A 24428-nucleotide genomic window follows, 5' to 3' on the forward strand; every position below is an offset into this window, starting at 1 on the left:
TTTACGTAGATTAGTGGATTCCCCAAAATAATAAAGTTGTCACTGGCAACAAATTTCCAATTATTAACTGTGTTTAGTAAAATATATCTACCTATATTAATAATAATATCAATTAGTGATGCTATCACAAATAATACTAACTTAAGTGTCAAAAATATTTATCATGTAATTAATTTGTATAATATTTTGTTTTTTATGCCATATAATCTTTACAATAAAGTAAATTAATCTATTTTCAAGGCCTTTTTTATATCTGAAAATATTGGAAAAAAATCATAATTTTGAATTTTGCATAAAATTCCTTACTCTTTCTCTTATAATGCATGAAGAAAATCCCTAATTTATATCCTGAATTTTTCAGTTCCATGTAAACTATGAGATGATGGAATTTTGATTATTATTTAAATTGATTGTATTTGGCCATTTATAAATATTTAGAAAAAAAAATTAATATTTTAAAATAGATTTAACTTTTTTGTTTCATATTTTTATCAAAACATCCGAAGATACTTTTATCAAGTAAAAATATTTGCTCTATTAAAAATCTTTTAAGTTTTTTAGTAAATCATTTCCAGCATGTTACATATATTTGAATATTTAAAAATGACTTAGAACATCACACAATATACAAAATCAATGATCTGGAACGTTAATGAGTCTTTTTTCCTTCAGGAAATAAATCTTTATAGATAAGGAAAAAACATGTTCCAATTTTATTACTTAGTTGAAAATTTTAGCAATATTTTCCAGACAGACAATAGAAATTATATATTCGTGGATTAAAAAAAAAAATACTATGATCAGAGATGGATCTAGAGAGGACAATTGGCTCCTAAAAATTTTTATTGCTAAGAGGAGCTTCTTTAGTTCTTTAAAATTCTTATATTTTTATGATTATTGAGTTTATTTAGTCTGTTTTAAGTAATTATTAAAATAAAATTATTACTTATATTTGTTTATTTCACTATGCGAATTAAAAATCACTCCAAAATTTGCTCCTGGATATGTCTGTGATGTTTTATTTCATTCATTCAGTCTTCAAAATAGAAATAATGTATCACTATGAATAATAATATTACTGATATATTTTGTTATCTGCAAGAACAATTGATTTAAGTAAATGGAAAACATTTGGAAAAAAGTATTTTCATTTTTTATCTATCTAAATGCTATACAGATTCTTAATTTTTATAGACTATCTTTCTCAAGCAAGAGAGAATCAACTCTAAATGAGATTTTCCACCTGAAAAACAGATTAGATAATGTAATTGTAAATGATGTACAGATACAACTTTCATTGTTTTGAAAGATTTTCAATTCTAAAATAATTCAATAGAGTATTTGTAGTCTTTATTTAGGTATTAAAATTATGAGTTAGACTGTTTGCTATTTAATAGATTCAATAGATTACTTTTCTACAATATAAAAAATATGCTTAGTATAAAAAAAACCTGTGCATTAGATGAGCATAGTGTTTTCCACATTATTAAAGTTCTATATATGATTGAGAAAATCTAATACTTTTAGAGTTCTTTTTCTTTTGTAAATTGATCATAATCCATCCAAAAATAAAAAATGTAGCCTGTTAAATTGCTGAATTAAAACATAAAATTTATATAAAATGTAAAATACAATATGTCTATTGAAAAGATTTCTGTTAATTGGATTAGATACTTTTGTTGATGATAAACATGTGACTTAATTTACAAAAATAGCATTGTTTTTCTTAATGCTTAATTTGTTAAAAATGTTAGATAAAATCAAGGACAAACTCTTAGGATCAAGCATTGTTTTATATTTATATCTGTGATTATTGTATCATTATTACAGGCATATCTTACTAATATGGTAGGTTAGATTCCAGTTTCTAGACCATTGTCATAAAATGAATAATGCCTTAAAGTAAATCACAGGTTTTTTCATATGACAGTGCATATAAAAGCCTAAAAAGACAATTATTATTTTATTTAATAAGTGCACAATAGCACTAGACTTAAAAAGCAATGCAAAAGATAAAAATAATAAAAGAAATCCCATTAAAAAAAGACAAGTATTCAAAATATTATTTATGAAATATAACTAAAATATATTATATTAGCAAAGCACTAAAAAGTGAGTTATGCCTGTAAATGAGTTTTTATTGGAATATCTTTCAAAAAGAAAAAATTGCTGGAGATTTTTTCAAGATTTGGTATTTTAATAGAACTGTTCATATTTGACATGAAAAATAATTTCTGTATTACAGAATTGGTTTGAAGATTGAATTACAATATCAAAAATGACAGGTATGATATCATGAAAGTATGCTTTTACTCATAAAAATCCATACTAATTCTGGAACTTTAATTATACTTACTGTACATCAAATTTCAAATGTTGATTAATTATAATTTATTACAAACAACTTCCCAAGATTTTAGTAACATTAATATTACATAAATACTGACAGTATTTATTTTAGGAGCTGATAAATTTGGCTACCTAAACTAAAAATGTTAGTATTTATGTAGAATTTATTTTGTTTATTTAATTTAATAAACATCTGAAGATTAGTAAATGAGGTTTAAAGATATACAGTACATAGATATCAACTTCAAGTCATCTATTTTTTTTATATATTAGCCGCATTTTTGAATCTGTTTCTGTTAGTTCTGTATACTGATTTTCGTAACATTAGAGCAAATGTTGACAGTAATCAAACTTTTGTACTTAAATTTATATTTTCGATTTGTTAAAATATTTTCTTAATTTTTAAACACTAAGTTTAACTCTATGAACCAATGGAAAAAAAGTCTAAATTGTTATTGTTTGATGTAAGCTATATAGATACCATTATGCTTTTTAGAGTCATAATTAGCTATTATATTTTTAATACTGATATATAGATGTATGTGAAGATATAATATCTGATCTTTATAATAAAACTAATTATAATTTCCACTGTATGTAAATACTACAGATATTTTACAAATTGTCATAAAACAATGTAACTACTATTGATAGGCCTAGTTCAGTTTCATAATAATCAGGCTTATATAAAATCACAATCTTTCAGTATATAAAAATAGAATATAAGAATTGATCTTTAAAATTGCTGATTATATAAATTCCTTTGTAAAAATCAATATTTTGAAACTAACAAACTAACTATAAAATATAATGTATAAAATTGTTAAGATAGAATTATATTATAAAATTCTAAGTTTAAAAAATTACATATTTTTATTTTCATAATTTTATTTAAATATGGATTTATAAAACTGATATATAATTAAGGCTTAATTAAAAGGCGAGAGCTAATAAACTCCACTAAATTAAGTAATTATTTAATATTGATCTATTTGATAGAAAATTTAAAATGTTGCATTGGATATAATTAGAATTCTAATAAAACATTATTAATAATGTACCATTAGAATTTAAAGTTTCTATGAAATAAGTTAGTTCTTTTATTTAATTGTGAAAATAAATCAATTATTACAGTAAAAGCAAAAAAAGAAAAAACAAATAGAATATTGATTTTATTATTTCGGAGCTTTTGTAAATAACATGGCATTATCAAAAATATTTGATATTAAACGTTATTTTTTTAAATTATAAAGTATAAAAATTATAGATATTTAGTAATTCAATAATCCATAAATATGTAGATGTATGATCAACATTGATATGTGACTGCAAAAAAAATGTATCAGAAAGCATAAGAAAAACTGGTCATATTACTTTAAGTTTGTCTACTTCAGGGATGGGCGATCTTTTTCTATGTAAGGGTCACATTTCAAATCTTTTGAACTGACACAGGCCACATACAAAAGAAAAGAGAAAGAAAAATGGCAAAAATTGTGATTTATGGCAAATCACAATTATTCATTCATATATAATTACAAATTAGCATAGGTATATTAATTTAGCTTCTAGAACTGATGTAAACGTAATATATCAGAATTACTTGGTTAAATATTAGTCACTGGTAGTTTTAAATTAGTTTCAATGTGTCTGTTAGCCAGTTTCTTGTTTTAATTTTTACTAAATTTATTGCAGAAAAACTATTCACATAAGAGTTGTAGAAAATAACATTTGAATTTTTGCTGTATACTTCCTTAAGCTGGGAAATTGATATATTTATTAACATTTTATGTGATTGCGGGCCGCAAGCGGCCCGAGGGTCACGGGTTGCCCATCCCTGGTCTACTTCATCTTTTCATTTGTAAATTCATCATCATCATTGATATATTTAATTACAGATTATCATGTAAAATAATATAAAATACCATTAACTGATAAACCAATGAATTTTTAATTTTTGTTTTAAATGCTGCATAGAAATAGACTAAAGTTATCTTTTTAAAAAAATATTTATATTTAGGATAATTTGTTGCTATGTGAAATTCATTTGTATATATATTCCTGTATTATTTCTTTTTTGCATTCTCAGAACATATTGTATATCAATATTGGTATATACTTCTGTTGATAAAAACTATTTAAATGAAAATCAAAATAAAAAACAGTGTGTATGGAGACAGCCAAGATATTATTATAAATATTTATAATCATTTAAAAAAAGTTTTGAATTAAGTGTTTATACATTTTTCAAATTTCTTAGAAATTTTATAATTGTTTGCTTATTTTTAATTAATTATATTGTGTAATTCATACTTATAAAATTTCCTAAGAAATACAAATAACAATTCAGTTAACATGCAAATTTAGAGTTTAATGCATATATTAATGAGAACTCACCTGTATACTTTTAATAAATTAATATTTTGTATATTTAGAATTCTACATATTTATTATAAAGTTGATGAAATAGAATGTAGCATTTATCATTTTCAAGGCATCCACAAAAGTGTAAATATTAAAAATTCTTTAAATGTACAGTACAGTACAAGTATTTTTAAAAATTTAGTATAACACTGTTATACTTATTCATTTAATCCAAATTTAATAATGTCTAATTCGTATTGATTTTAATATCATAAACAAGAGGTGGGAAACCTTTGTAATGGGGAGGCAAGATCTCATTTCACAGATACTGTAAGATGTTGTAAAGCATATTGCATAAGTATATATTTAATATGCATGTCCTAAAATATACATCAATTGTATATGAGGTAGATAGAATGCCTTCTTTAAAAAAGAAGGGAAAACTTACAACTCAACATTCATGACAGAACCATTTTGTATTGTCAACAAGCAGATTAAAGCCACAAAATGTTATATTTATGACAAATGGGGAAAGCATATCAAAATTAGTCTAAGATAAAATTCCTTCCTGATTAAAAATTAATTAACTTAATATAAAGATACTTTGACTTTTGATAAAATATTAAATGCATCTTATGTTAAATTTAAAGTTTGGTAGAAAAGTAATGTACTACACTACATAAATTATATATAATTTTAAAAATGAAACTATTAAAAGAATTCTTGCTTTGCCTTTAATACTTGATTTTAAATTGAGAACTAGAAAATTCATAAACAAGTTCACTGTTCAATGTTTTTTAATTTTGTAAACAAATTCTTGTATATTTATAGGATAATTTGACATTTGATTATTCTGAACATTTAAAAATTTCAGGTAGAAAAATTCTATTGTAACACTATCAAAACCAATATCCACAAATTTTGAGATATTTGTTTATTTGTCACAAGTTTCAATCTTCATTTACAAACATCATGAACTAAAAAAAAAAAACCCTAATAGAACAGCATGATAGAAAAATGGGTTTTAAAAATGTTTCTTTGTGAACTAAATACATCACCAAAATTATGAACAAACAGAATTTCATATTGAAAGCATGCAGCAACGGGAGACAGTAACACTTTACACTTAATCCAAAAACACTTTACACTTCTGACCATAGCGGATAAATTAAAAATTAGGTAAAACCTGTCCTACTGTATTTAGGAATGTTAAAAAGTATATTAAGAATGCAACATCTTAAAACGTGAAATACAATTAAACTACTCTTTATCAAAATTTTTTGGCCCTGAAAAGGGCCGTTTGAAGTCTTTAAGACTATCTAGAGCTGATTTAGCTCTTCTCAGTCTTCTTGGGTAAGAGAACAGCCTGGATGTTTGGAAGAACACCACCTTGAGCGATAGTTACTCCGGATAAGAGCTTGTTCAATTCTTCGTCATTTCTTACTGCCAATTGAAGATGACGAGGAATAATACGAGTCTTCTTGTTATCTCTTGCAGCATTTCCTGCCAATTCTAATACTTCAGCAGCTAAGTACTCCAATACGGCAGCGAGGTAAACGGGAGCACCAGCACCCACTCTTTCAGCATAATTGCCTTTTCGCAACAAACGATGGATTCTACCGACTGGAAATTGTAACCCTGCTCTGCTAGAACGAGTCTTGCTCTTTCCCTTAACTTTTCCTCCCTTACCACGACCAGACATTTTCAGACACGATGAACGATGAACGACGAACTCAAAACCTAAGTGAGTAATGACGGAAAAATACGCTGACCCATCGTATTTATAGGATTGTACACAAGTCTTATTCGTCATTGGATGCCTTCTAACCAATAGCAGTACAGATTCAAATTTCTCAATCCTAGCTCTCATAGGTTAGACCTTAACCAATGGACGAGTAGATTGTTTTCATTAAATCGCTACTCCTATTGGTTAGTTATCTTTTAACTTATACAATTGTTTTCTTTCAAATTATGCAATTTTACGAAAATTGCATTTATCTTTTGCATCATTCTTAATTAAAAACTATCGTTTTTATGGTTCAACGACAATTATTATAATTATATTAAAAAAACTTTGTCTTAATATAGGGTGAAATTATATTTTTTAAAAAATTGGTGTCGATACATAGTATTAATATCAGTTTTTCATATTGTTACGAGCAATTTTTATATTTTTTATTGCTTCAGAATTAAACTTAATTTTAACTTATAAAATTATACTATAATAGATTTCAGTTTCATTGCCATCAATATTTGCTCCAATGGTTTGTCTAATGTTATGTCAAATAATCTGTCAAAAATGTTTAACACAAAGCTCATTTGAACATTTCTCCGATAAGTCAATACTAAAAACTTTAATAATGTTGGTCTTTTAAGTTTTTATTTGTCCTATCTTTAAAAAAGAAAAAAAATGACCGGAACATTCAAGTAAAAAAAAAAAAAGTTCATTGTTTCGAGTCGTCAGTCAAGGTCAACGTGGTTCTTTGAGTATGAGAGATATTAATACATTTCGAGAACGTTAATTTGTCTTATTATTTACATCTAAATTACCATGCTGGTATATTTTATTTATTAATGAATAATACAATAAAAAATTTAGGAATCCAGTTTTTACTTAAAAAAGGGGAGAAAAAGTCTATATAGTGCAAACATTTTTGCAAACCTTGTATACTTTGTTTTAATTCAAACATGTCGTACATTTTATTAAAAAATTGATATGATAGGCTACCCTTTACCAAAAAGTTTTGGCCCTGAAAAGGGCCGTTTAATATTCTGAAGTTTACTTTGAACTGGTGTACTTTGTTACACCTTTAGTACCCTCCGTAACGGCGTTTTTGGCCAATTCTCCGGGCAACAAAAGACGAACGGCAGTTTGGATTTCCCGACTAGTGATGGTTGAACGTTTATTGTAATGAGCAAGACGGGAAGCTTCGGCTGCAATTCTCTCGAAAATGTCATTGACGAAGCTGTTCATGATTGACATAGCTTTACTAGAAACACCTGTGTCTGGATGAACTTGCTTCAAAACTTTGTAAATGTAAACGCTGAAACTTTCTTTCCTCCTCTTCTTCTTTTTCTTCTTATCACCAGCGCGAACATTTTTTTGAGCCTTACCGGCTTTCTTCACAGCTTTCCCGCTAGGAGTTGGTGGCATGACGAACTCTCAAAACTTTCTGCAAGATAACAGATACGACGTAGCCGGTTTTGTGACTATTTATACAAAATTAGGTGGATTGAACCGAACTAGTCAAACTCACCTGATTGGATAGGATAGAACACGTTCGCGCTCATTGGTTAATGAAGAACAAATAGGAATCGGGATTGAAAATTTACGATCCTTTCTCTTATTGGTTTTAACTCATCCAATAAGAAGTCTTAATTTAAATTCTCAATCCAACTATTTTGTGTTTATTGTCAAAAACTATTATAAATCATTTTATATATTATTAAAGATATATTTTCAGAATTGGAAAAATATATATATAATTTATTTTGAAGTGTTTTTCTAAAATAATCAATTTTGTCCATAATAGAAATATCATAGATAATATTTTTTAACTGAAAATTTATTACAAATATCCATTTTAATTAATGATTCCATTATTATAAATGTTTTACGATGTAATAATAATGATTTATAACGTTTCTTAATTAAAAAAATTAGCATTAAAATTTATATAATTAAATATATATAATTAAATATTGGAGAAAGATGACTTGTTAAGAATAACGTGAAAATTTCCAAGAATTTGTTTGTACAATAAGAAATTTTGTATTCACTCACCAGAAAAAATTTTTATTCGAAATTGTGACCTGATATTTCAGTAAATAATAAATTAAATTTTAAAGACATTAAACATCAATAAACTTGTTGCACTAAATAACATACAGAACCTTAGTTTTGTGTGTTGTTTAGTAATTAAGACGGTTGTTGTTCAACCTTTTCTCACCGCACACTTCAACTTATAATTTAAACTTACGCGGAAAAAATCACGTAAATTAAAGCTGTGTTTGTAAACATTCTATTGCTATATTACTTGCTACTTAACTTAATTCTTTTTGTCTATCCTTTTTGTCAATTAAATAAAACAGTATTATTGTTCCTTACAATAGCAGCAGGCTATAACAATAATCATTTAAGTTTCATTTACATAAGAAAAGCAATTAACGTTAAGTCTTAATATGCATTTAAAAGTGGCATGATAATTGCTTTTAGAAGCGTTGCTCAATGTCCCGCTATTTCTAAGTTAAAATAATTCGAATTAAATATATTAAATTATATTTAAACAATTATAGATACATTTTTCATTTCAAGAAAATTTCATTTTAAATGATAAACCCGGTGTTATAATATATAATTTTGCTTACAAATATATTTTTACTACATTATGTATACATTTATTTATTATAATAATCAAAAACGCATATGATCAATTTAAAGAGGTTTTATTTTTCACGTGTACACTTATTCTTTGAAAATAATTTATTTAATAACCTTCGGAAGATTTTGCAGCACACCGGTTGAAAATCACTGAATTAAAACATAATTATATAATAAAAACTTTGTGAAACATTATGACTTGGATAGTAACAAGTAGATTCAAAAATTTTTCAAATACAGTATTAAAAATATTAACATATATTATTTTCAGTGAATTTATTTTGAGACAAATATCAGTGTTTTGTTTTTTTGTTAAATTACACGATGAAAGTAACAAATATTTCTCATTGGTTAATATCTAGAACAATATAATGTTACGAGCGATTATTTATTGTGATATCGCCACAATGCCGGGTTGCAATTTTTTTTATCATATTCTTAATTTATTTCATTTAAAATATATGCTCTCCATCTCAAATTATTAGTAATGTCTTGCCCCTGTATAGTACGTCATTCTCTTCCTTTAACAATAGGATCGTGCCGATCATCTATTAACTACTTTCAAGGGTAAACATTTAAATTGAAATAACGTAACTTACAATTAGTATCAGAAGTTTATACATAGTTAATCGGGACCTCCTGTCCCTAAGCTTTCCATATCTGGTCTCAATATTCATCTATCTAACTCTATTCTTTAGATTAAGTAAAGACATACGGACAGACAATGGACGACAATGGGAATTTATAGGTTTACACTTCTTTTCAAATTGCAGCCCAAAAATTATGTTTCTTAAATTATATATTTCGTTATTAATTATCTACGAATACGTTTCTGATACTAAATAATGTCGATATACACAGTGTTACTCCGTACATCAACACATCAGAACATTCTTCTGTTCGTCCTTTGTTAGCGATATAATGAACTTCGTAACTTTTAAGATATTCAAATATATATACAATACATAATTTCTTAAAACTTTAAAGAAGGAAAACGAAATATAATCAAGTTAATATAGTGTAGTTGATAGATGAAGAGTTTTAAATCGAACATATTTACAAAGTTACAGTATATTTAAAATAGATTTATTTTTCAAAAGTAGTTATTTAAGTGAATGTAAACACTCTTTCTGATATAATGTATTTCTTATTCTATTATTTGACAATGGAAAAATATCATTCTTTTGATAAACGTAAAATTTTAAAATTATTATTGTTTTTCATTTTATGAGGATTTAGCCGTGGTAAAATCGTAATATTACTTTGTATAACACTTTTAACACAAAATCTGTTATTAGTGTTCGATTTACTTATCTTTTTGTATATTTTTTATGTAAAGTACTTCATATACTTATTTTTAAATAAAGTGAAACAGTAAATTTTTGAGTTAAACGTTAAGCCTAAAATTGCAAAGACTGTTCAACATATTTTTGTTGTTATTACCATTTGTGTACAATATATATACATATATACTGTACATGTCGTGTCTACAGCATGTAATATGAATAAAATCAAAACAAAAATTATAATTGATTTAGGAGAGAGTAATGCCAAGTATTTTTTGGTTATAAAGGAATTAATAGTATGAAAGTATTAATATAATCTATATACACATTCATAGTAACAAACATATTCATTTTTTAGTAACTTATTATCTTCATACAATACCTTACTATCATTGATTTATGTAGGTTTTCTTATATTTTTCAGTAATGGTTTTCTTGGATGCAGCATCTAAATTAGATTTTTTAATATCATTTCCATATTCTGTTACATACTATCAAGTGAAAATGCTTATTTCAACATATAAAATTTTTGTTAAGAACTGTCTTGTTGCTAAATTACTTTTCAGAATTACATTATTGATTCAGAATTGATATATATATATATATGAGTTGTAAAAATTGATAAGATAAACAAAAATAAATGAAGTTTTATTGTACACAAAATAAATTTTAAAAGTAACTGATCTTATATTTATATAACACAAAATTAACCTTTATCTACATATTATACAATATTACATTTTAATTTTTAGAAAATTCTTGTTAATATGATTTAATAAATTGTTCATTTACTATTTATATAGTATTACACTAAATATACTTTTATGTTGTGATTATTATATAAGTTGTTTCAAAAGGAATAGGTTAGATTTTACACTTTTATAAATTTCAATTATCATAGTTATGTTAAAATGTTTACTAGATTTATAATTATTTTAAATGTTAGATTATTTTAAACAGTTATATAAGCATAAAAAATAAATTTGGATTTGTTTTTATCATATAAAAATTAAGTTTTATTATTATACTAGAAATCTAGTAACTTTTTAATAATAACTAACTTTTTTCCCATATTATAAGCTAATTAAAAATATTCTGAACTGTCTCAAGTGCTGTGAAATATTGTTCTAGAATTAATTCTTAATTACTGTAAAACTTCAGTTTTTTTAGGGGTTATCCCACTAAGAGACACCTAAAATAACTGGAAGTTTATAGTAATTAAGAAATAATTAGATAAAAAAGGGGATAAGCTAATTGATAGACACATAATTGCTCTCGAATTTTAACATTATTTCCCAGATTAGAACATTGAGTTCTGTAAGTGTTTGATGATAAAAATTCTCAATAAATTTTCATTTTTGCACTGGTTCTTTTTTTATGAGATTTTATATTTTTATTACATTCTTAACATATGATCAAAATATTTAATTCAAATTAACATGAAATGAAAAACTAACAATAACATTTTTTTATGATTTATCATAATTATTAATATTGAAAAAAAAGGCTTAAGATGTAAAATTTAATTATTATTTTTATTCTACAATTGATTTTATCAAAAATTTATTTCTTATATACAATTTACAGATCAACTAATCATTAAATAATATCATAAATACATAAAATTGTTCTTGAAAAACAAATCTTAATTAGATTTTCTGTTCTCCATCATAAAAATTAAAACTTTAAAATCATTCATTTAAACGTATGATTGAATTAATTGAATGTATAATTTACATTAATAAATAAAAAAATATGAATATTAAAAACAATTTTATTTTAATAATAAACAGAACAGATAATAGCATAGATAGGAATTCTAAACTTTTTTAATTGCATAGGTCTTTGTTGTAATTTGTGTATAATGATTAAAATTGTATCATTTTATATTAATTTTTTTAGAATCAATCAGAAAGTTTTCATTTCCATTTTTCTAGAAATATACTGTATTAGTAGAAAAGTGTTATAAATGAAAGCAATTTCATGTTATTTACTATTAATCTTTACAGTACAATTCTGTTTTGCCCTCTTAATAAAATTATGAAAACTTATATTCCTGTATATATAAAAATTTTGTTTTCATTGTCAATGAATATGATGTCTAGTCTGGATGCTGATAATATAAGTACTAATGGAAAAAAGACATTCTGTAATAATAAATATAAATATTGATGTTGAGTGAGATTGATATTTTTATTTTCTTAACATTGACCTTGCCTATTAATAAAAATAACATTTGAACTTGATATCTTATTCAAAGAGATAAGGAAAAAAAAAATGCTTAAAAACTTGTCTATATTGTTAATAAGAATTCATGGAGTTTCCTTTATATAAAAAAATATCAGAATTAAAGCTATTTGTTTAAAGTCAATATTCACAACCAAAAGTCAAGTTAGAGGTAAGGGGTTCATAAAGTTAAATGAATAGTAATTGCGTAACTTCTACCTCTTGATTTTGAATACGGCCTTAAACTATTTGAATATCGTTTACTAAAGTTCTCTTCATTTAAAATTTGTTTCTTTCATTGATATAGTCATAGTACTAGTGAATATTTAAACAGTCAAGTAGAGAAATCTAGGAATATCTATTTTGTTACATTTATGCAAAAAATAAAACTTTTAGTACTTATTTTTTTGCTAAGTAATTGCTCATTATGTAATAAAATTAAACTGACATTTTTATAACTGAAAATAATTATCTGGGCTAAAGGGAAATAAATGGTCTGGCCCAAAAATGGAGAGTGGTTGCCTTGACTATGGGTATGGTCTCTTAGTTTCTTTACAAAGATTTCATTTTCAATTTATATCTAGTTATTTCAACTTTTCTAATTTCGAAATCTCCCTGGGTATGTGTGTTGCTGGGGAAGGGAGAAAGCAATACATTAGAGATGACCTTTTCATATATAAACATTACTAAAATATCGGGCTTCGGAATAAGTCAAAATACAACCAAATTATTTACAATTTAATTAAAAGTAATGCAGTAAAGTAGCCAAATTTAGTCCATTAGTTGCTTGGCACGTAACCTTTTCTCCTTATGGAAAAGTCTATTGGTTTTGGTCTGATAGTGTTGCATGATGATAATTTGAAATTAGAATTGTATTTGTAATGTTGACAGCAAAAAGTGATCCAGCTATGGTCAGACCATTCCTACAACCTCGCATGTAAAAAGTTATATAGATATAATGCAAATTTCTGAAAAAATAATAGTAGATACACACCAGAAGCTGTAAATGAATTTAATAGATGTACACCTAAGCATCATTACAATTTGTTTGCAAATTCTGAAATTTAAATATTCAAAATTATTTTATATTTCAAATCTGATAGTTTTTAATATAACAAATAAAATTTTATTTATTAAAATAAAAAATAACATTGAATTAATTTTTTCTTTATATATTTCACACATTTAAATTAAATTAGAGTTAAGATATTATCAACAAGAATGTCTTATTTGAATCAATGTTTACATTAGTAAAATTTGTCTTCTAGCTTCAGGTTCAAGAATGCATAATTTAAAAGTTTCAGAATGTTTTAAACAGTATTGAAGATAAAAGAACTAGCTTTAGACCTTAAGGATTTAACTGTTTTTTAAGAATTTTAATGTATCTAATCATATCAAACCATAAGATAATTATTTTCACTTTTATAAGTCATTCACATATTGTGCTTCTTTATATAACTGTTTATGCTATTTTAGAATTTCACTATAATTAAATATTGAAGTTTTGAAACGTCCTAATAAAACCTATGAATAGATATAAAAGTTTGTGAAAATAAATTTAATATATCAAGAAAAAATATTTAGTTAATTTATTATTTTATTTTGAATGTAAGTTCTAATAATGTTTTTCTTTATCAATACACCATAAAATTAAGAACTTATTTCTAAAAACAAGTGTAAGCATATATATCTAAAAGTACACTTTAGATTATTGTACTTTTATTATTTCATATTGACAATAACTAAAATTAAATGGATTATATCAGGCTCTTGAGACTGGATTAAGTTTACGTTTAATTGTTTAAATTGCCTTTAAAGAAATTTTTTTTTGAAGTTTTTAAATATGAAAAAAACTACAAACAATTAGTAAATTTAAATTTACAATTTTTGCATATAACTGAGAAGTGATAATTAACAATATTCTTTATAAATGTCAATTTGGCAATAAATTCTGTAATAGTTTCGATTATCAAGATATTTATATTATCAAGTAAAAAAAAGATAAAACTAAGTTTTATTTTATTAATTACATTGAAGGCACCTTTGATATAAGGCTGTCCAGTCATTTTGATTGTTTTATTTCTATTTTCTACTAAAACTATTTTTGTTTTTTGTAAAAAATTAAGTGTTTTAAAAAGGGCATCTTTATGTAGTAACTTTTATTTTTAGATTTCAAGTATTTTTAACCAAACTGTAAAGAATTATTTTATATTGAAATTTAAAATGTATATCTGTTTGAAGACATATACTCAAAAAGCATCACAAATCTTGTGAATGTCTAAAGCTCTTACAAAAGATTAACAGATTGAAAAATGTAAGAAATGATAAAAAGTATATGTCAATCTATATACATTAACGGTAAAATACAATTTGACTTGTCTTTACCAAAAATTTTGGCTCTGAAAAGAGCCGTTTGTCAGTTTTTATCAAACAAATTATTTTTTTATCTTCTTGATGGGAGTCTTTTTTGTTGAAGTTTTCTTTGGCTTAGCAACAGATTTACTTTTAGGTTTCTTTAAAGATTTTACAGTTTTTTTCTTCTTTTCTGCATTGACAGTTTTAGACTTCCTTTTCTTAGTTTCAACTACTTTTTTATCTTTGGTAAATTTTGAAGTTACAGTTTTCTTAACTGAATCTTTTTTAGCAGGCTTATCAGTTTTAGAGTTCCCAGATTTGTCCATTTTCAACTTAAAAGAACCAGATGCACCTTTGCCTTTTGTTTGTACTAAAGAACCATTAGCTACAGAAGTTTTCAAATATTTCTTGATAAAAGGAGTCAAATGGTTCATGTCAACTTTGAAATTGGCAGAAATATATTTTTTGATAGCAGGAAGAGATGATCCACGTCTTTCTTTCAGATTACTAATTGCAGTCTCTACCATGACAGATATCTTGGGGTGTGATGGTGCAGATTTATTTTTTTTTGGTGTCCCAGGCAATTTTAAGTTCTTGGGTTTTGCAGGAGACTTGGTCACATTAGGGGATTCGCTTACTTCCGCAGTATCAGCCATCTCAGATCGAGGAAATCAACTGTAAATTGAAACAGCTGCCATTGACAAGCTTTATATAGTAGCGGGGCGGGCGTCAAGGAAAACTACATACGCCCTCTATAGTGAGAACGTAGTACTTTACTGAAAACACTACTGCAAGCTGTTCCTTTATAAAATGTAGTGTATTATTAACGTTAAACAATTCTTACGTATAAAAGCACACAGAATAGCTTAAATCTACGCATGGAATAAAAACAGCGTTTATGCGATTTTTATACAAAATTTTCATACGACTTACCGTAATTATTGAACATTTAAACAAAGTCTATTATTCACGTTTCTCACTATTCGAGTATTAATTTAATCCCTTTTCTTTACAAATGTGCCCAAGTAGTACGATCGAAAAGTATCAATAACTTCCGCAAATATATTTAAATACAGTATATTCTACGCGTAACTTCAGGGACTGTCCACACTGGGAGGGAGGGGATTAAAACAAGTCGGACAATCCGTATTTTTTTTATTAAATTTTATAAATGCATTTATACTTATTTCAAAATTCCTTGTTTCGTTTCTACTTACGTAAAGTTTTATGATTTGTTGAACGTCCGAATAAAAGTGAGAATTTTAAAATATGCGGGTGTAATTTACGAACAGTCTACTACTGCAGTAATGTAATAAAACTAAGATAATCTTAGTTAACTTACTGACGGTATTTACAAATCGATAAACGAGAACGTGTTTTTGCATACGTTATATAATTTTTCGAATAGTACTGTCTGCTAGCTTGAAGAAAAGAAAGAACTTAGATTTATTAAGCTCATTTATTAAGAAACATTTTAATACACAAAAAACACTGTACAACTTTTATTGTAAAACGAAAAAAAAATTACGTTTAAAAATCATACGCATCCGATCTCTCCTTTTATATAAAATGTTGTTTAAAAGTTACCTGATGAGGTAAATATTTAACCCTTTTAGTTTAGGCTTTCCTGAGTATCAGGACTTGTCATATCTACTTCACTTAAGTATAAAATACGATCGACAACCCTTTATCAGAAGATCTTGGCCCTGAAAAGGGCCTTTTGTATCCTGCTGACATTTTTTAACCACCAAAACCGTAGAGGGTTCTTCCTTGACGTTTCAGAGCATAGACAACGTCCATAGCTGTAACGGTCTTCCTTTTAGCATGTTCAGTGTAGGTTACGGCATCACGGATGACGTTCTCCAAAAACACCTTCAATACACCTCTAGTTTCTTCGTAGATCAAACCAGAGATACGTTTTACACCACCACGACGAGCCAAACGACGAATGGCGGGTTTGGTGATACCTTGGATGTTATCGCGGAGAACTTTACGATGACGTTTAGCGCCTCCCTTTCCGAGACCTTTACCTCCTTTACCGCGTCCAGACATATTTCTCTACAAAATTCAAAACTTCACCGCAGCAAACAAGATCGAGAATGGATAAGTAATAATGGAGCACAGTCAACTTATTGTTAGAAAGCGGACCTCGTAGAAAACGCGTAACCGCTATCTGGCATTGGCTGTGTCGTTAACCAATCACAGAGCCTCGGTTTAACCCGGCAAGAAATGTGGCGAAAACATCATTTTTTGTTATAAATTAATAAAACAATAAATTTAAAAATTTATCATTTGAACTTTGATATATCTCTTCATAATGTGATATAACTTTATACGTAATTAACTATTAGATACTATTTTTATTTACGATTTTTTAAAATATAAAATCAAAATAAAATGTAATTTACCACTTCAAAAAAATAATAATGAATAAAATGCTTTGTTTTTTAAAATATTTATCATTTTTCGTATATAAATGTATGCAAAATAAGTACGAATTCTTGAACGGAATTGCTACATAAAATTTATTTCATAGGTAAAATATTGTTATTTTAGATTTTAGGCATCGAATCATTTAGATAACAATAATATATAATTTCATAATTAGTAAATTAAATTAAGATGAATATTTGTTTAGTACTGTTATACTTCATTAATCGGATGGACCAATCAGGTTCGAGAGAGAAATCGTACAATCCTTCTTTGTTAATTTCTCATACTGTTATATTTATTGTATTTTTATTAATAATATTTAAATTTTAAGTTGTTATTGTTTACATCTCTTAATTTTAATATCTTCTGTTCTTTTAGCATAAATTTTAACGAAATTTTTAGTTATTAATTATTCTAACACCAACATTCATGTCTTGTATCTTTAAAACATCGAGTTAAGGTAGGATTGAGAGAGTCTTCAGTTAGCCAATCAGCAGTCGAGTTCTCATTCCTCCAATGAGATTCGAGTATTCCGGTATAAATACCATGTTACTGGCGCGAATTCTGTATTTTGTTCTATTGACGACGCTTGTTTCCAGTGACGTTTTACTGTATTTTTAAGTATGGCACGTACTAAGCAAACCGCTCGTAAGTCTACTGGTGGTAAGGCACCAAGAAAGCAGTTGGCTACCAAAGCCGCCCGAAAGAGTGCTCCGGCTACCGGTGGTGTAAAGAAGCCTCATCGTTACAGGCCCGGTACCGTGGCTCTTAGGGAAATCCGTCGTTATCAGAAATCAACCGAATTGTTGATCAGAAAGTTGCCTTTCCAACGTTTGGTCCGTGAAATTGCTCAGGATTTCAAGACCGATCTTCGATTCCAGAGTTCCGCTGTCATGGCTTTGCAGGAAGCAAGCGAGGCTTACTTGGTAGGTCTTTTTGAAGATACAAACTTGTGTGCTATCCACGCCAAGAGAGTAACTATTATGCCAAAGGACATCCAGTTGGCAAGAAGAATCAGAGGAGAGCGTGCTTAAAGTAAATAGCAGATTAACGATTAAACGGCCCTTTTCAGGGCCAAAAACTTTTGATAAAGGGTTTGCTAGTCGTATTACGAGTGTTAGTCTTACATCTTTTCTGCAAAAGTAACCATTTTAAATACGGGTATCATTTTCAAACGGAACTGATTTTATCAACGCTTTTTCCCCTAGCTATTTTTAAGTTTGACTGAATTTCGTCGTACACTTAGTGAAGACACGAATTTTCTATAAAGATAAGTCCATTTTATTAATTTTAAGAACTTGCTGTTAAAAAGTAAAATACACTAATGTCTTACAATTTTTCCAAAAATATCGAAAGGTTACCAATAAATTGTAATATCTTGCCTAGTTATAACTAATAAAGGCAATATGAATTGTATAGTTGTAAATAGGTGTAATAAAGGAAGAGGTTAATCTGTATATATATGTATCTCAATAAATTATATTAAAAAGATTTTTGTACTTCAATAAGTGATTTTATATTGGAGTCAAATAAAACTTTGGCTATTAGTCTAGTCTAGATGTTTTATCCTTAATAAACTAATTTTAAGACTCATTAGTGCTTGATTGTTGCTCTTGGATTTAAGCAGATTTGCTATGGAGAACTATGAAAACTTGATGGAAAAATATTTTCTATTAAAGGAAATTCATTTTGAGCCATATGCCCTCTTAGGTTTACACTACATAACTCATATCTAATGATAATTGCTGGAATAACTAACAATGGTAAAATTAGTAAATCTAACATTGAAAAAGTAATTGCCAAGATTTAGAAAATGACAATTTTTTTTTTTTACCCCATTTAAAATAAACCAAGTAAATGCCTCAGCCAGTTTTTATTTGGTTTATTTTAATAGTTTTGTTAAGTGTTTCTGTGTATGTTCATAACAATTCTGTACTTTCTGATTATTTGTTCTTTGGAATTATCATTTTAGAAAAATTTCTGATTTTAAGATTTGTATAGTACATTTTTGAATAAGATTTCCTTGAGCAGATAAGTCTAAAAATTCTGATGAAAATCCATTGGGTTAATTTTTGGTAACGTGCAAATAAACAATTCTATGAACAGTTTACTGCTTTATATTGGGGGAAATGCTTTGGATTATTTTAGAAATGTTGCTTTTCAAATATTGCATTTTTTAAAAATGCAACCATGTTAAATGATTTTTTTTTTAAAAGTTGACTCTGTTTCTTTATACTATTGGCTACTTGTTGCTAGTGCTTCCTCCTCTTGTTGGTGCACAAGAATAGTGACAACTCAAATTTTGAGTTTATTGTAGAAATGTATAGCAAACTCCCCATATTTTTGTGGAGGAACAAACAAAAAGAACAAAATATTAGTTATTTATTTCCAAAATAGATTTGAAAATTTTCAAAATTTAAGATCATGACAAAGCCTTAACAAAGAAAACTTTTAAGTGGCTGTTCTGGAAGATCTATTTTTTTGAGTTGTCACTATTGTGCAGCAATGCTACGTTAACTTCATTATGGAAAAAAGCAATCATTTACAGCAGTCTGGTGCACTTATTGATGCAACTAGTGATTCTGCAACCACAAATTTTCTTTCATATTGTTTGGCATATTTGGTAAACTTAGAAACCAAAATCTCATTTGTTAATCCATATGACCAATCATTCAGCATTTTCCCATACCACAAAAAAATATTCAGCAATTTATTCAAGTCAGCTTTCATATAAGAGGCTAAGTGAATTTTTAACATTGAAAGTTAAATTATATGAGTTATGGTATTTTCCAATCGTATGGTTAAATACCGTATAGTCATTTTATCTAGTGCTCATATAGTTTCAAATTGATTTCAAAAATGACTGTTTATCAAGTCAAGTATGTATTATATCTTAACATTTTTTCTTGAAACAATTTTATTTATATGATTTTGTAAATTTTGTTGTATAGCAACTCATTTTCTACTGTCATGGAAGCTTTTTGTAAAAGAAATATTGATGACTTACAGAACTTTCATTGCACAATTCAGTTTATCAAAAGAATGAATGACACGTTTGCATGAGTGCAAAGTTATCGGAGAACAAACAATGTTTGCAAGTAAGAAAAATAAACAATTTGATACTTCCTATAAAGCTGTAGTTATTGATATTAACCGTATTTACAGATGCTGGAAAAATATTTGCACTATTTTGGTAATTTGCAAATTCTGGCAGTAAATTCTTATCCAAGTAGTCTGCAGATTCATTGCATGTAAGTTTAACTCAGTCGTTACTTTGACCAAGCTGTTGCTTTTGAGTGGTTTTCAATACATCTTGACAGGAAGGTTTCAGCAAGATCCAGTAGAAGTTAGAAATATTTCTAAGTTTGTATGAAATTTTATACCCAAATTTTTTAGGTAATTTTGTCCATTAGGAGAGATGAGTAATGTCACATTTGTCCATTAGGAGAGATGAGTAATGTCACTGACATTACTCATCTCTCCTAATGGACATTTGTAAAATCACACCATTCTGTCAATTAGTATTTTGTAATTTAATATCTATATTTTATGATTGAGAGTTATACTGTATTTTACGGACTATAAGACGCACCTGAATTTTGGAGGCAATTTTTCGAAGAAAAAAGTGTCTTATAGTCCGTAAAATACAGTAAATGTTTTTTTTCTTCTAGAGTTGTGTTAAAGATTATCATTTATAGTTAAATGCTGTTTACAACTTTTTTTACATTTTGCATACTTGCAAAGATCCTTTGGATAATTCATTGGTATGGTACTAATGATGCCCCAACAGTTTTGCAGTTTTTGTGTGTGTATATAGGTTGTCATTTGGAAGTTATTCATACTGCTGCCATTCAGAATATTGAAAATTCTAGTTCTGATGAAATGACATTAGGTATGAAGGCTTTGGAAAAAAGATAAGCTAATCTAATTAGGCTGAGTTATAACAGAAATGTGAGTTGAAACTTGCAGAACTAATTGTTTATGAAGGCATTTTTCTTGAGAGAAGGAACTTTTGCAGATTATTGTAACCTTCCTTGTTTCAATATACTTTGAAGGTGTTGAGTAAAATAAGAACTTGTCTTTGTCTAATGTAGTTTTTGTTCTCACTCCAGTCAGATGTATTACAGATTGAATAGAGACAATTGTTAATTAACCAATATTTTTATATCAAAGAATGCTGAATACAAAATTTGTGATGAGGATGGGATGTAATGGATAATTTTGGCTATTGAAATATAAGGAATATCCTGGTTCAGGAATAGTCTTTTCTTTGACAGTAGTTGGTATGTGGGATAATGGTCAAGATTATTAATCTCTGCTGACTGATATTAGTGGCATACTCATAGGATTGAATACTCTCAAACACCAACGAATCATTTGGGATGTGATTAAATCTGGAATTGATTTAGTAGGGTTGAGAAGCCCTAAAACACTTTCGATCCATAAAGTTTCGGGCTGCTTGATAATCATGAAATTTTGTAATGCCAAGAATAATGGCTAATACTTGTTGCTGGAATTGTGAATAATTCCTTTTCACTAGATGGAGTGTCATCAATGTAAAGTAGAGGTATCCCTTGTACAGTACAACAAGGTTTTGCTGTAACACAGCAGGAAAGTTGGGGATATCCTCAGTAGAACATGGTTTCCAGTTTCACTCTAACACTGTTTGGGAAATTCTCTTAGAAAATTTCACAATTTTTAAGTGTGAACTCTGTTATTGAAGTAAGTATATGTGTTGTCTCAGATTTGCCTGGATTTCAGAATATTGAAATTTTCAAGTTTTGTGCCTTTTATCAGGTTTAATAAAAACTGATAAAATTTTTTCTTGTTTGTCCCAGTTTTCTTATCAACCAGGTGTGTTGCTTTCAGACTTTAGTCCTTAAGAGTGTCACTATGTTTTGTGACAATGTTTGTCACACAACATAGTGACACTTGACAGTTCTAATCAGGTCTATAACTTCTGATGAAATTAATTCAACTCTTGTTCTGCCTTTATTCTCAATGCAAAAGGAATCTGTCTTGCTTGCATGAAAATAGGCTTCACTTGTTTTTTTATTGCAGAGGTGGAAAAAGTACAAATGCAATCAGCCTAGGAAACTGAAATTATTGAGAATATTAAGTACACATGGACTACCAAATACAGTCATGTCAGATAATCACCGAAGCTTTTAAATCTAGAAATGGAAGAATTTACACAGAAAAATGGGATACAGCACACATTTACTCCTACATATCATCCCTTTTCCAATGGACACACAGAGAGACAGGTTCAAACTATCAAGAGAATTGAAAAGTTAAGAAAAAAGTGGTGTTACTTCCCAGACTTTTGTTTAGCTTGCATACGGGGACACCTAATAGCACTACGGGAAGAACTATTTCAGTAGAACTATTGATGGGAAGGAAACTGTGCACTAACTGCAATTGACTCAATCCTCTTCTATATAAAGATAGACAAGAGGAAACAAGAATTTCAGATAGCAGACAATGTCAGTTACAGATGCTATCAAGATACAAAGTGGAAACCAGGTAAAGTGACAAGGAAAACATGGTAGCCTACTCAGAAAGAACTATGGAAAGAAGACATGTAGATCAGTTTTATAGCTCAAAAGAGAACATCAGTCCCAGAGCAGTTAGCATCCAGCTTCCCAGACCAATCACTATTCAAACAAAGATATATAAAGAAGCTCCACAATGTGAACACAACCTGGATATCTCCAAGACTTCATTTTAGAGGAGGAAATTCTGTTGTAACATTCCTTGTTGCAATATACACAAGAGGGTGCCAAAAAGGAAAATAAGAATTTTCTTGTCTTTGTCTAACTTAGTTTTGGTTTTGATCATCACCCCCTGTCAGATGTATTATGGATCAAATAAAGACAATTGTTAATAAGGTGACCAACTTTTTTATAATGAAAAGGAGGACACACAAATTGAAGGAAAAAATATTGTAAATAAAAGAAACATCTTATTCATTGCAATAATAATACACTATAATCATCTCTACTGCATGTGCAGTGGCGTAGCTAGCATGGGTGTCACTCGGGGCGGATATTGTGGTGTCACCCCAAGTCATACCTTGGGTGTCACCCTTCTTAACTGTTTTATAAAACAGTATCAGATTATTGAATTGTAATATGTCTGCACTCGAGCAAACTTGAACGCTATATTGAATAAGCGATATCATCACATAGGTTTATATTGACTAGTGTGAATCCATTGACCTTTGTTTGTTTTTTTTTTAGTCGTGGGTTGATGGGTCGGTCGAACTATCCGCGACTTAATGTTAAAGTGCATTGTCAAGGTTTATTTCGTGACTTATTTTTTCACAGTCGGGTGTTGAGAGTGGACAGAACTTACAAAAGGAGGACGGTTGGTCACCTTATTGTTAATTAACCAGTAGTTTTATGCCAAATAGTGCTCAATATAAAACAAATAATGAGTATTCAATGTCAACAATTAATGAATATGCTTACTATTTAAGTGGATATGCAGCAAAACATTGTTAAAAAGCTTTAAATGCAATAATTGTGAGTAGTTATTAATTGCTAGTAATTTAGATTTTCCGAATTATTTAGAAAAGTTTGATAGTGCATTTGAGAACAAGGTATTTGAAGTTGAGCATTATTTGAAGTGCTTAATGTCTGTGAAAAAGCACTTTTAAGACTACGTTTGTTTAAACCAACATGTTTCCATACTAAATGTAGATCTAGTGATGAAATTCTATAGGGTGCAAAACCTATTTGACTAACTCACATTTGATGCACTTGATTGTGGTTATGAAATTTCACTTTTTTACAAGATCCTTAGGCAGTTACATCTAAGCAATCAAACAAGAGTTTAAGAAAACTTTAAAAGCTGTAAAGAAAAAGCATAGTTTATCTGATGTACTAAATATCTTTTTCATAAAAAATTCATTCCAGTTTATTTTATTTGTAATTTATGAGAAATTTGTTACATTTTTTATTATGTGTAACACTCAAAAGAATGTTTCTATACTATTTTATTCAAATATATCTTTTAAATACTTCATTATTTAA

The 24428-nt window shown here is 27.6% G+C and overlaps 4 protein-coding genes across 4 annotated transcripts in view; 1 reads left to right on the forward strand and 3 right to left on the reverse strand.

Moving 5' to 3' along the window:
- Window positions 1-7489: 7489 nt before the first annotated feature.
- LOC136976707 (histone H2B-like) lies at window positions 7490-7864 on the reverse strand. The gene has a single exon (XM_067272072.1). It carries the CDS (start codon window positions 7862-7864, stop codon window positions 7490-7492), a length of 375 nt encoding a protein of 124 aa, XP_067128173.1.
- A 7174-nt stretch (window positions 7865-15038) lies between these two features.
- Window positions 15039-15614, reverse strand: LOC136976708 (late histone H1-like). The gene has a single exon (XM_067272073.1). It carries the CDS (start codon window positions 15612-15614, stop codon window positions 15039-15041), a length of 576 nt encoding a protein of 191 aa, XP_067128174.1.
- Window positions 15615-16398: 784 nt separating this feature from the next.
- The window catches only part of LOC136976684 (histone H4), a 186223-nt gene continuing 178193 nt past the window's right edge, over window positions 16399-24428 (reverse strand). The window contains exon 2 of the mRNA XM_067272047.1: window positions 16399-17014. Within this exon, the coding sequence (XP_067128148.1) occupies window positions 16699-17010 (312 nt within the window). The 5' untranslated portion in view covers window positions 17011-17014 and the 3' untranslated portion in view covers window positions 16399-16698. The remainder of the gene's footprint in view (window positions 17015-24428) is intronic.
- LOC136976662 (histone H3) lies at window positions 17964-18519 on the forward strand. The gene has a single exon (XM_067272011.1). The coding sequence runs from the start codon at window positions 18015-18017 to the stop codon at window positions 18423-18425; it is 411 nt and encodes a 136-aa protein (XP_067128112.1). The 5' UTR covers window positions 17964-18014; the 3' UTR covers window positions 18426-18519.

This window comes from Centruroides vittatus, unplaced genomic scaffold, assembly GCF_030686945.1.
Source record: "Centruroides vittatus isolate TY-2023 unplaced genomic scaffold, ASM3068694v2 contig_417, whole genome shotgun sequence".
NCBI lineage: Eukaryota > Metazoa > Arthropoda > Arachnida > Scorpiones > Buthidae > Centruroides > Centruroides vittatus.

What these genes read in the sequence shown, in the direction of transcription:
- LOC136976707 (XM_067272072.1), bottom strand. Translation starts at nt 7,864, where the DNA reads ATGCCACCAACTCCTAGCGGGAAAGCTGTGAAGAAAGCCGGTAAGGCT.
- LOC136976708 (XM_067272073.1), bottom strand. Translation starts at nt 15,614, where the DNA reads ATGGCTGATACTGCGGAAGTAAGCGAATCCCCTAATGTGACCAAGTCT.
- LOC136976662 (XM_067272011.1), top strand. Translation starts at nt 18,015, where the DNA reads ATGGCACGTACTAAGCAAACCGCTCGTAAGTCTACTGGTGGTAAGGCA.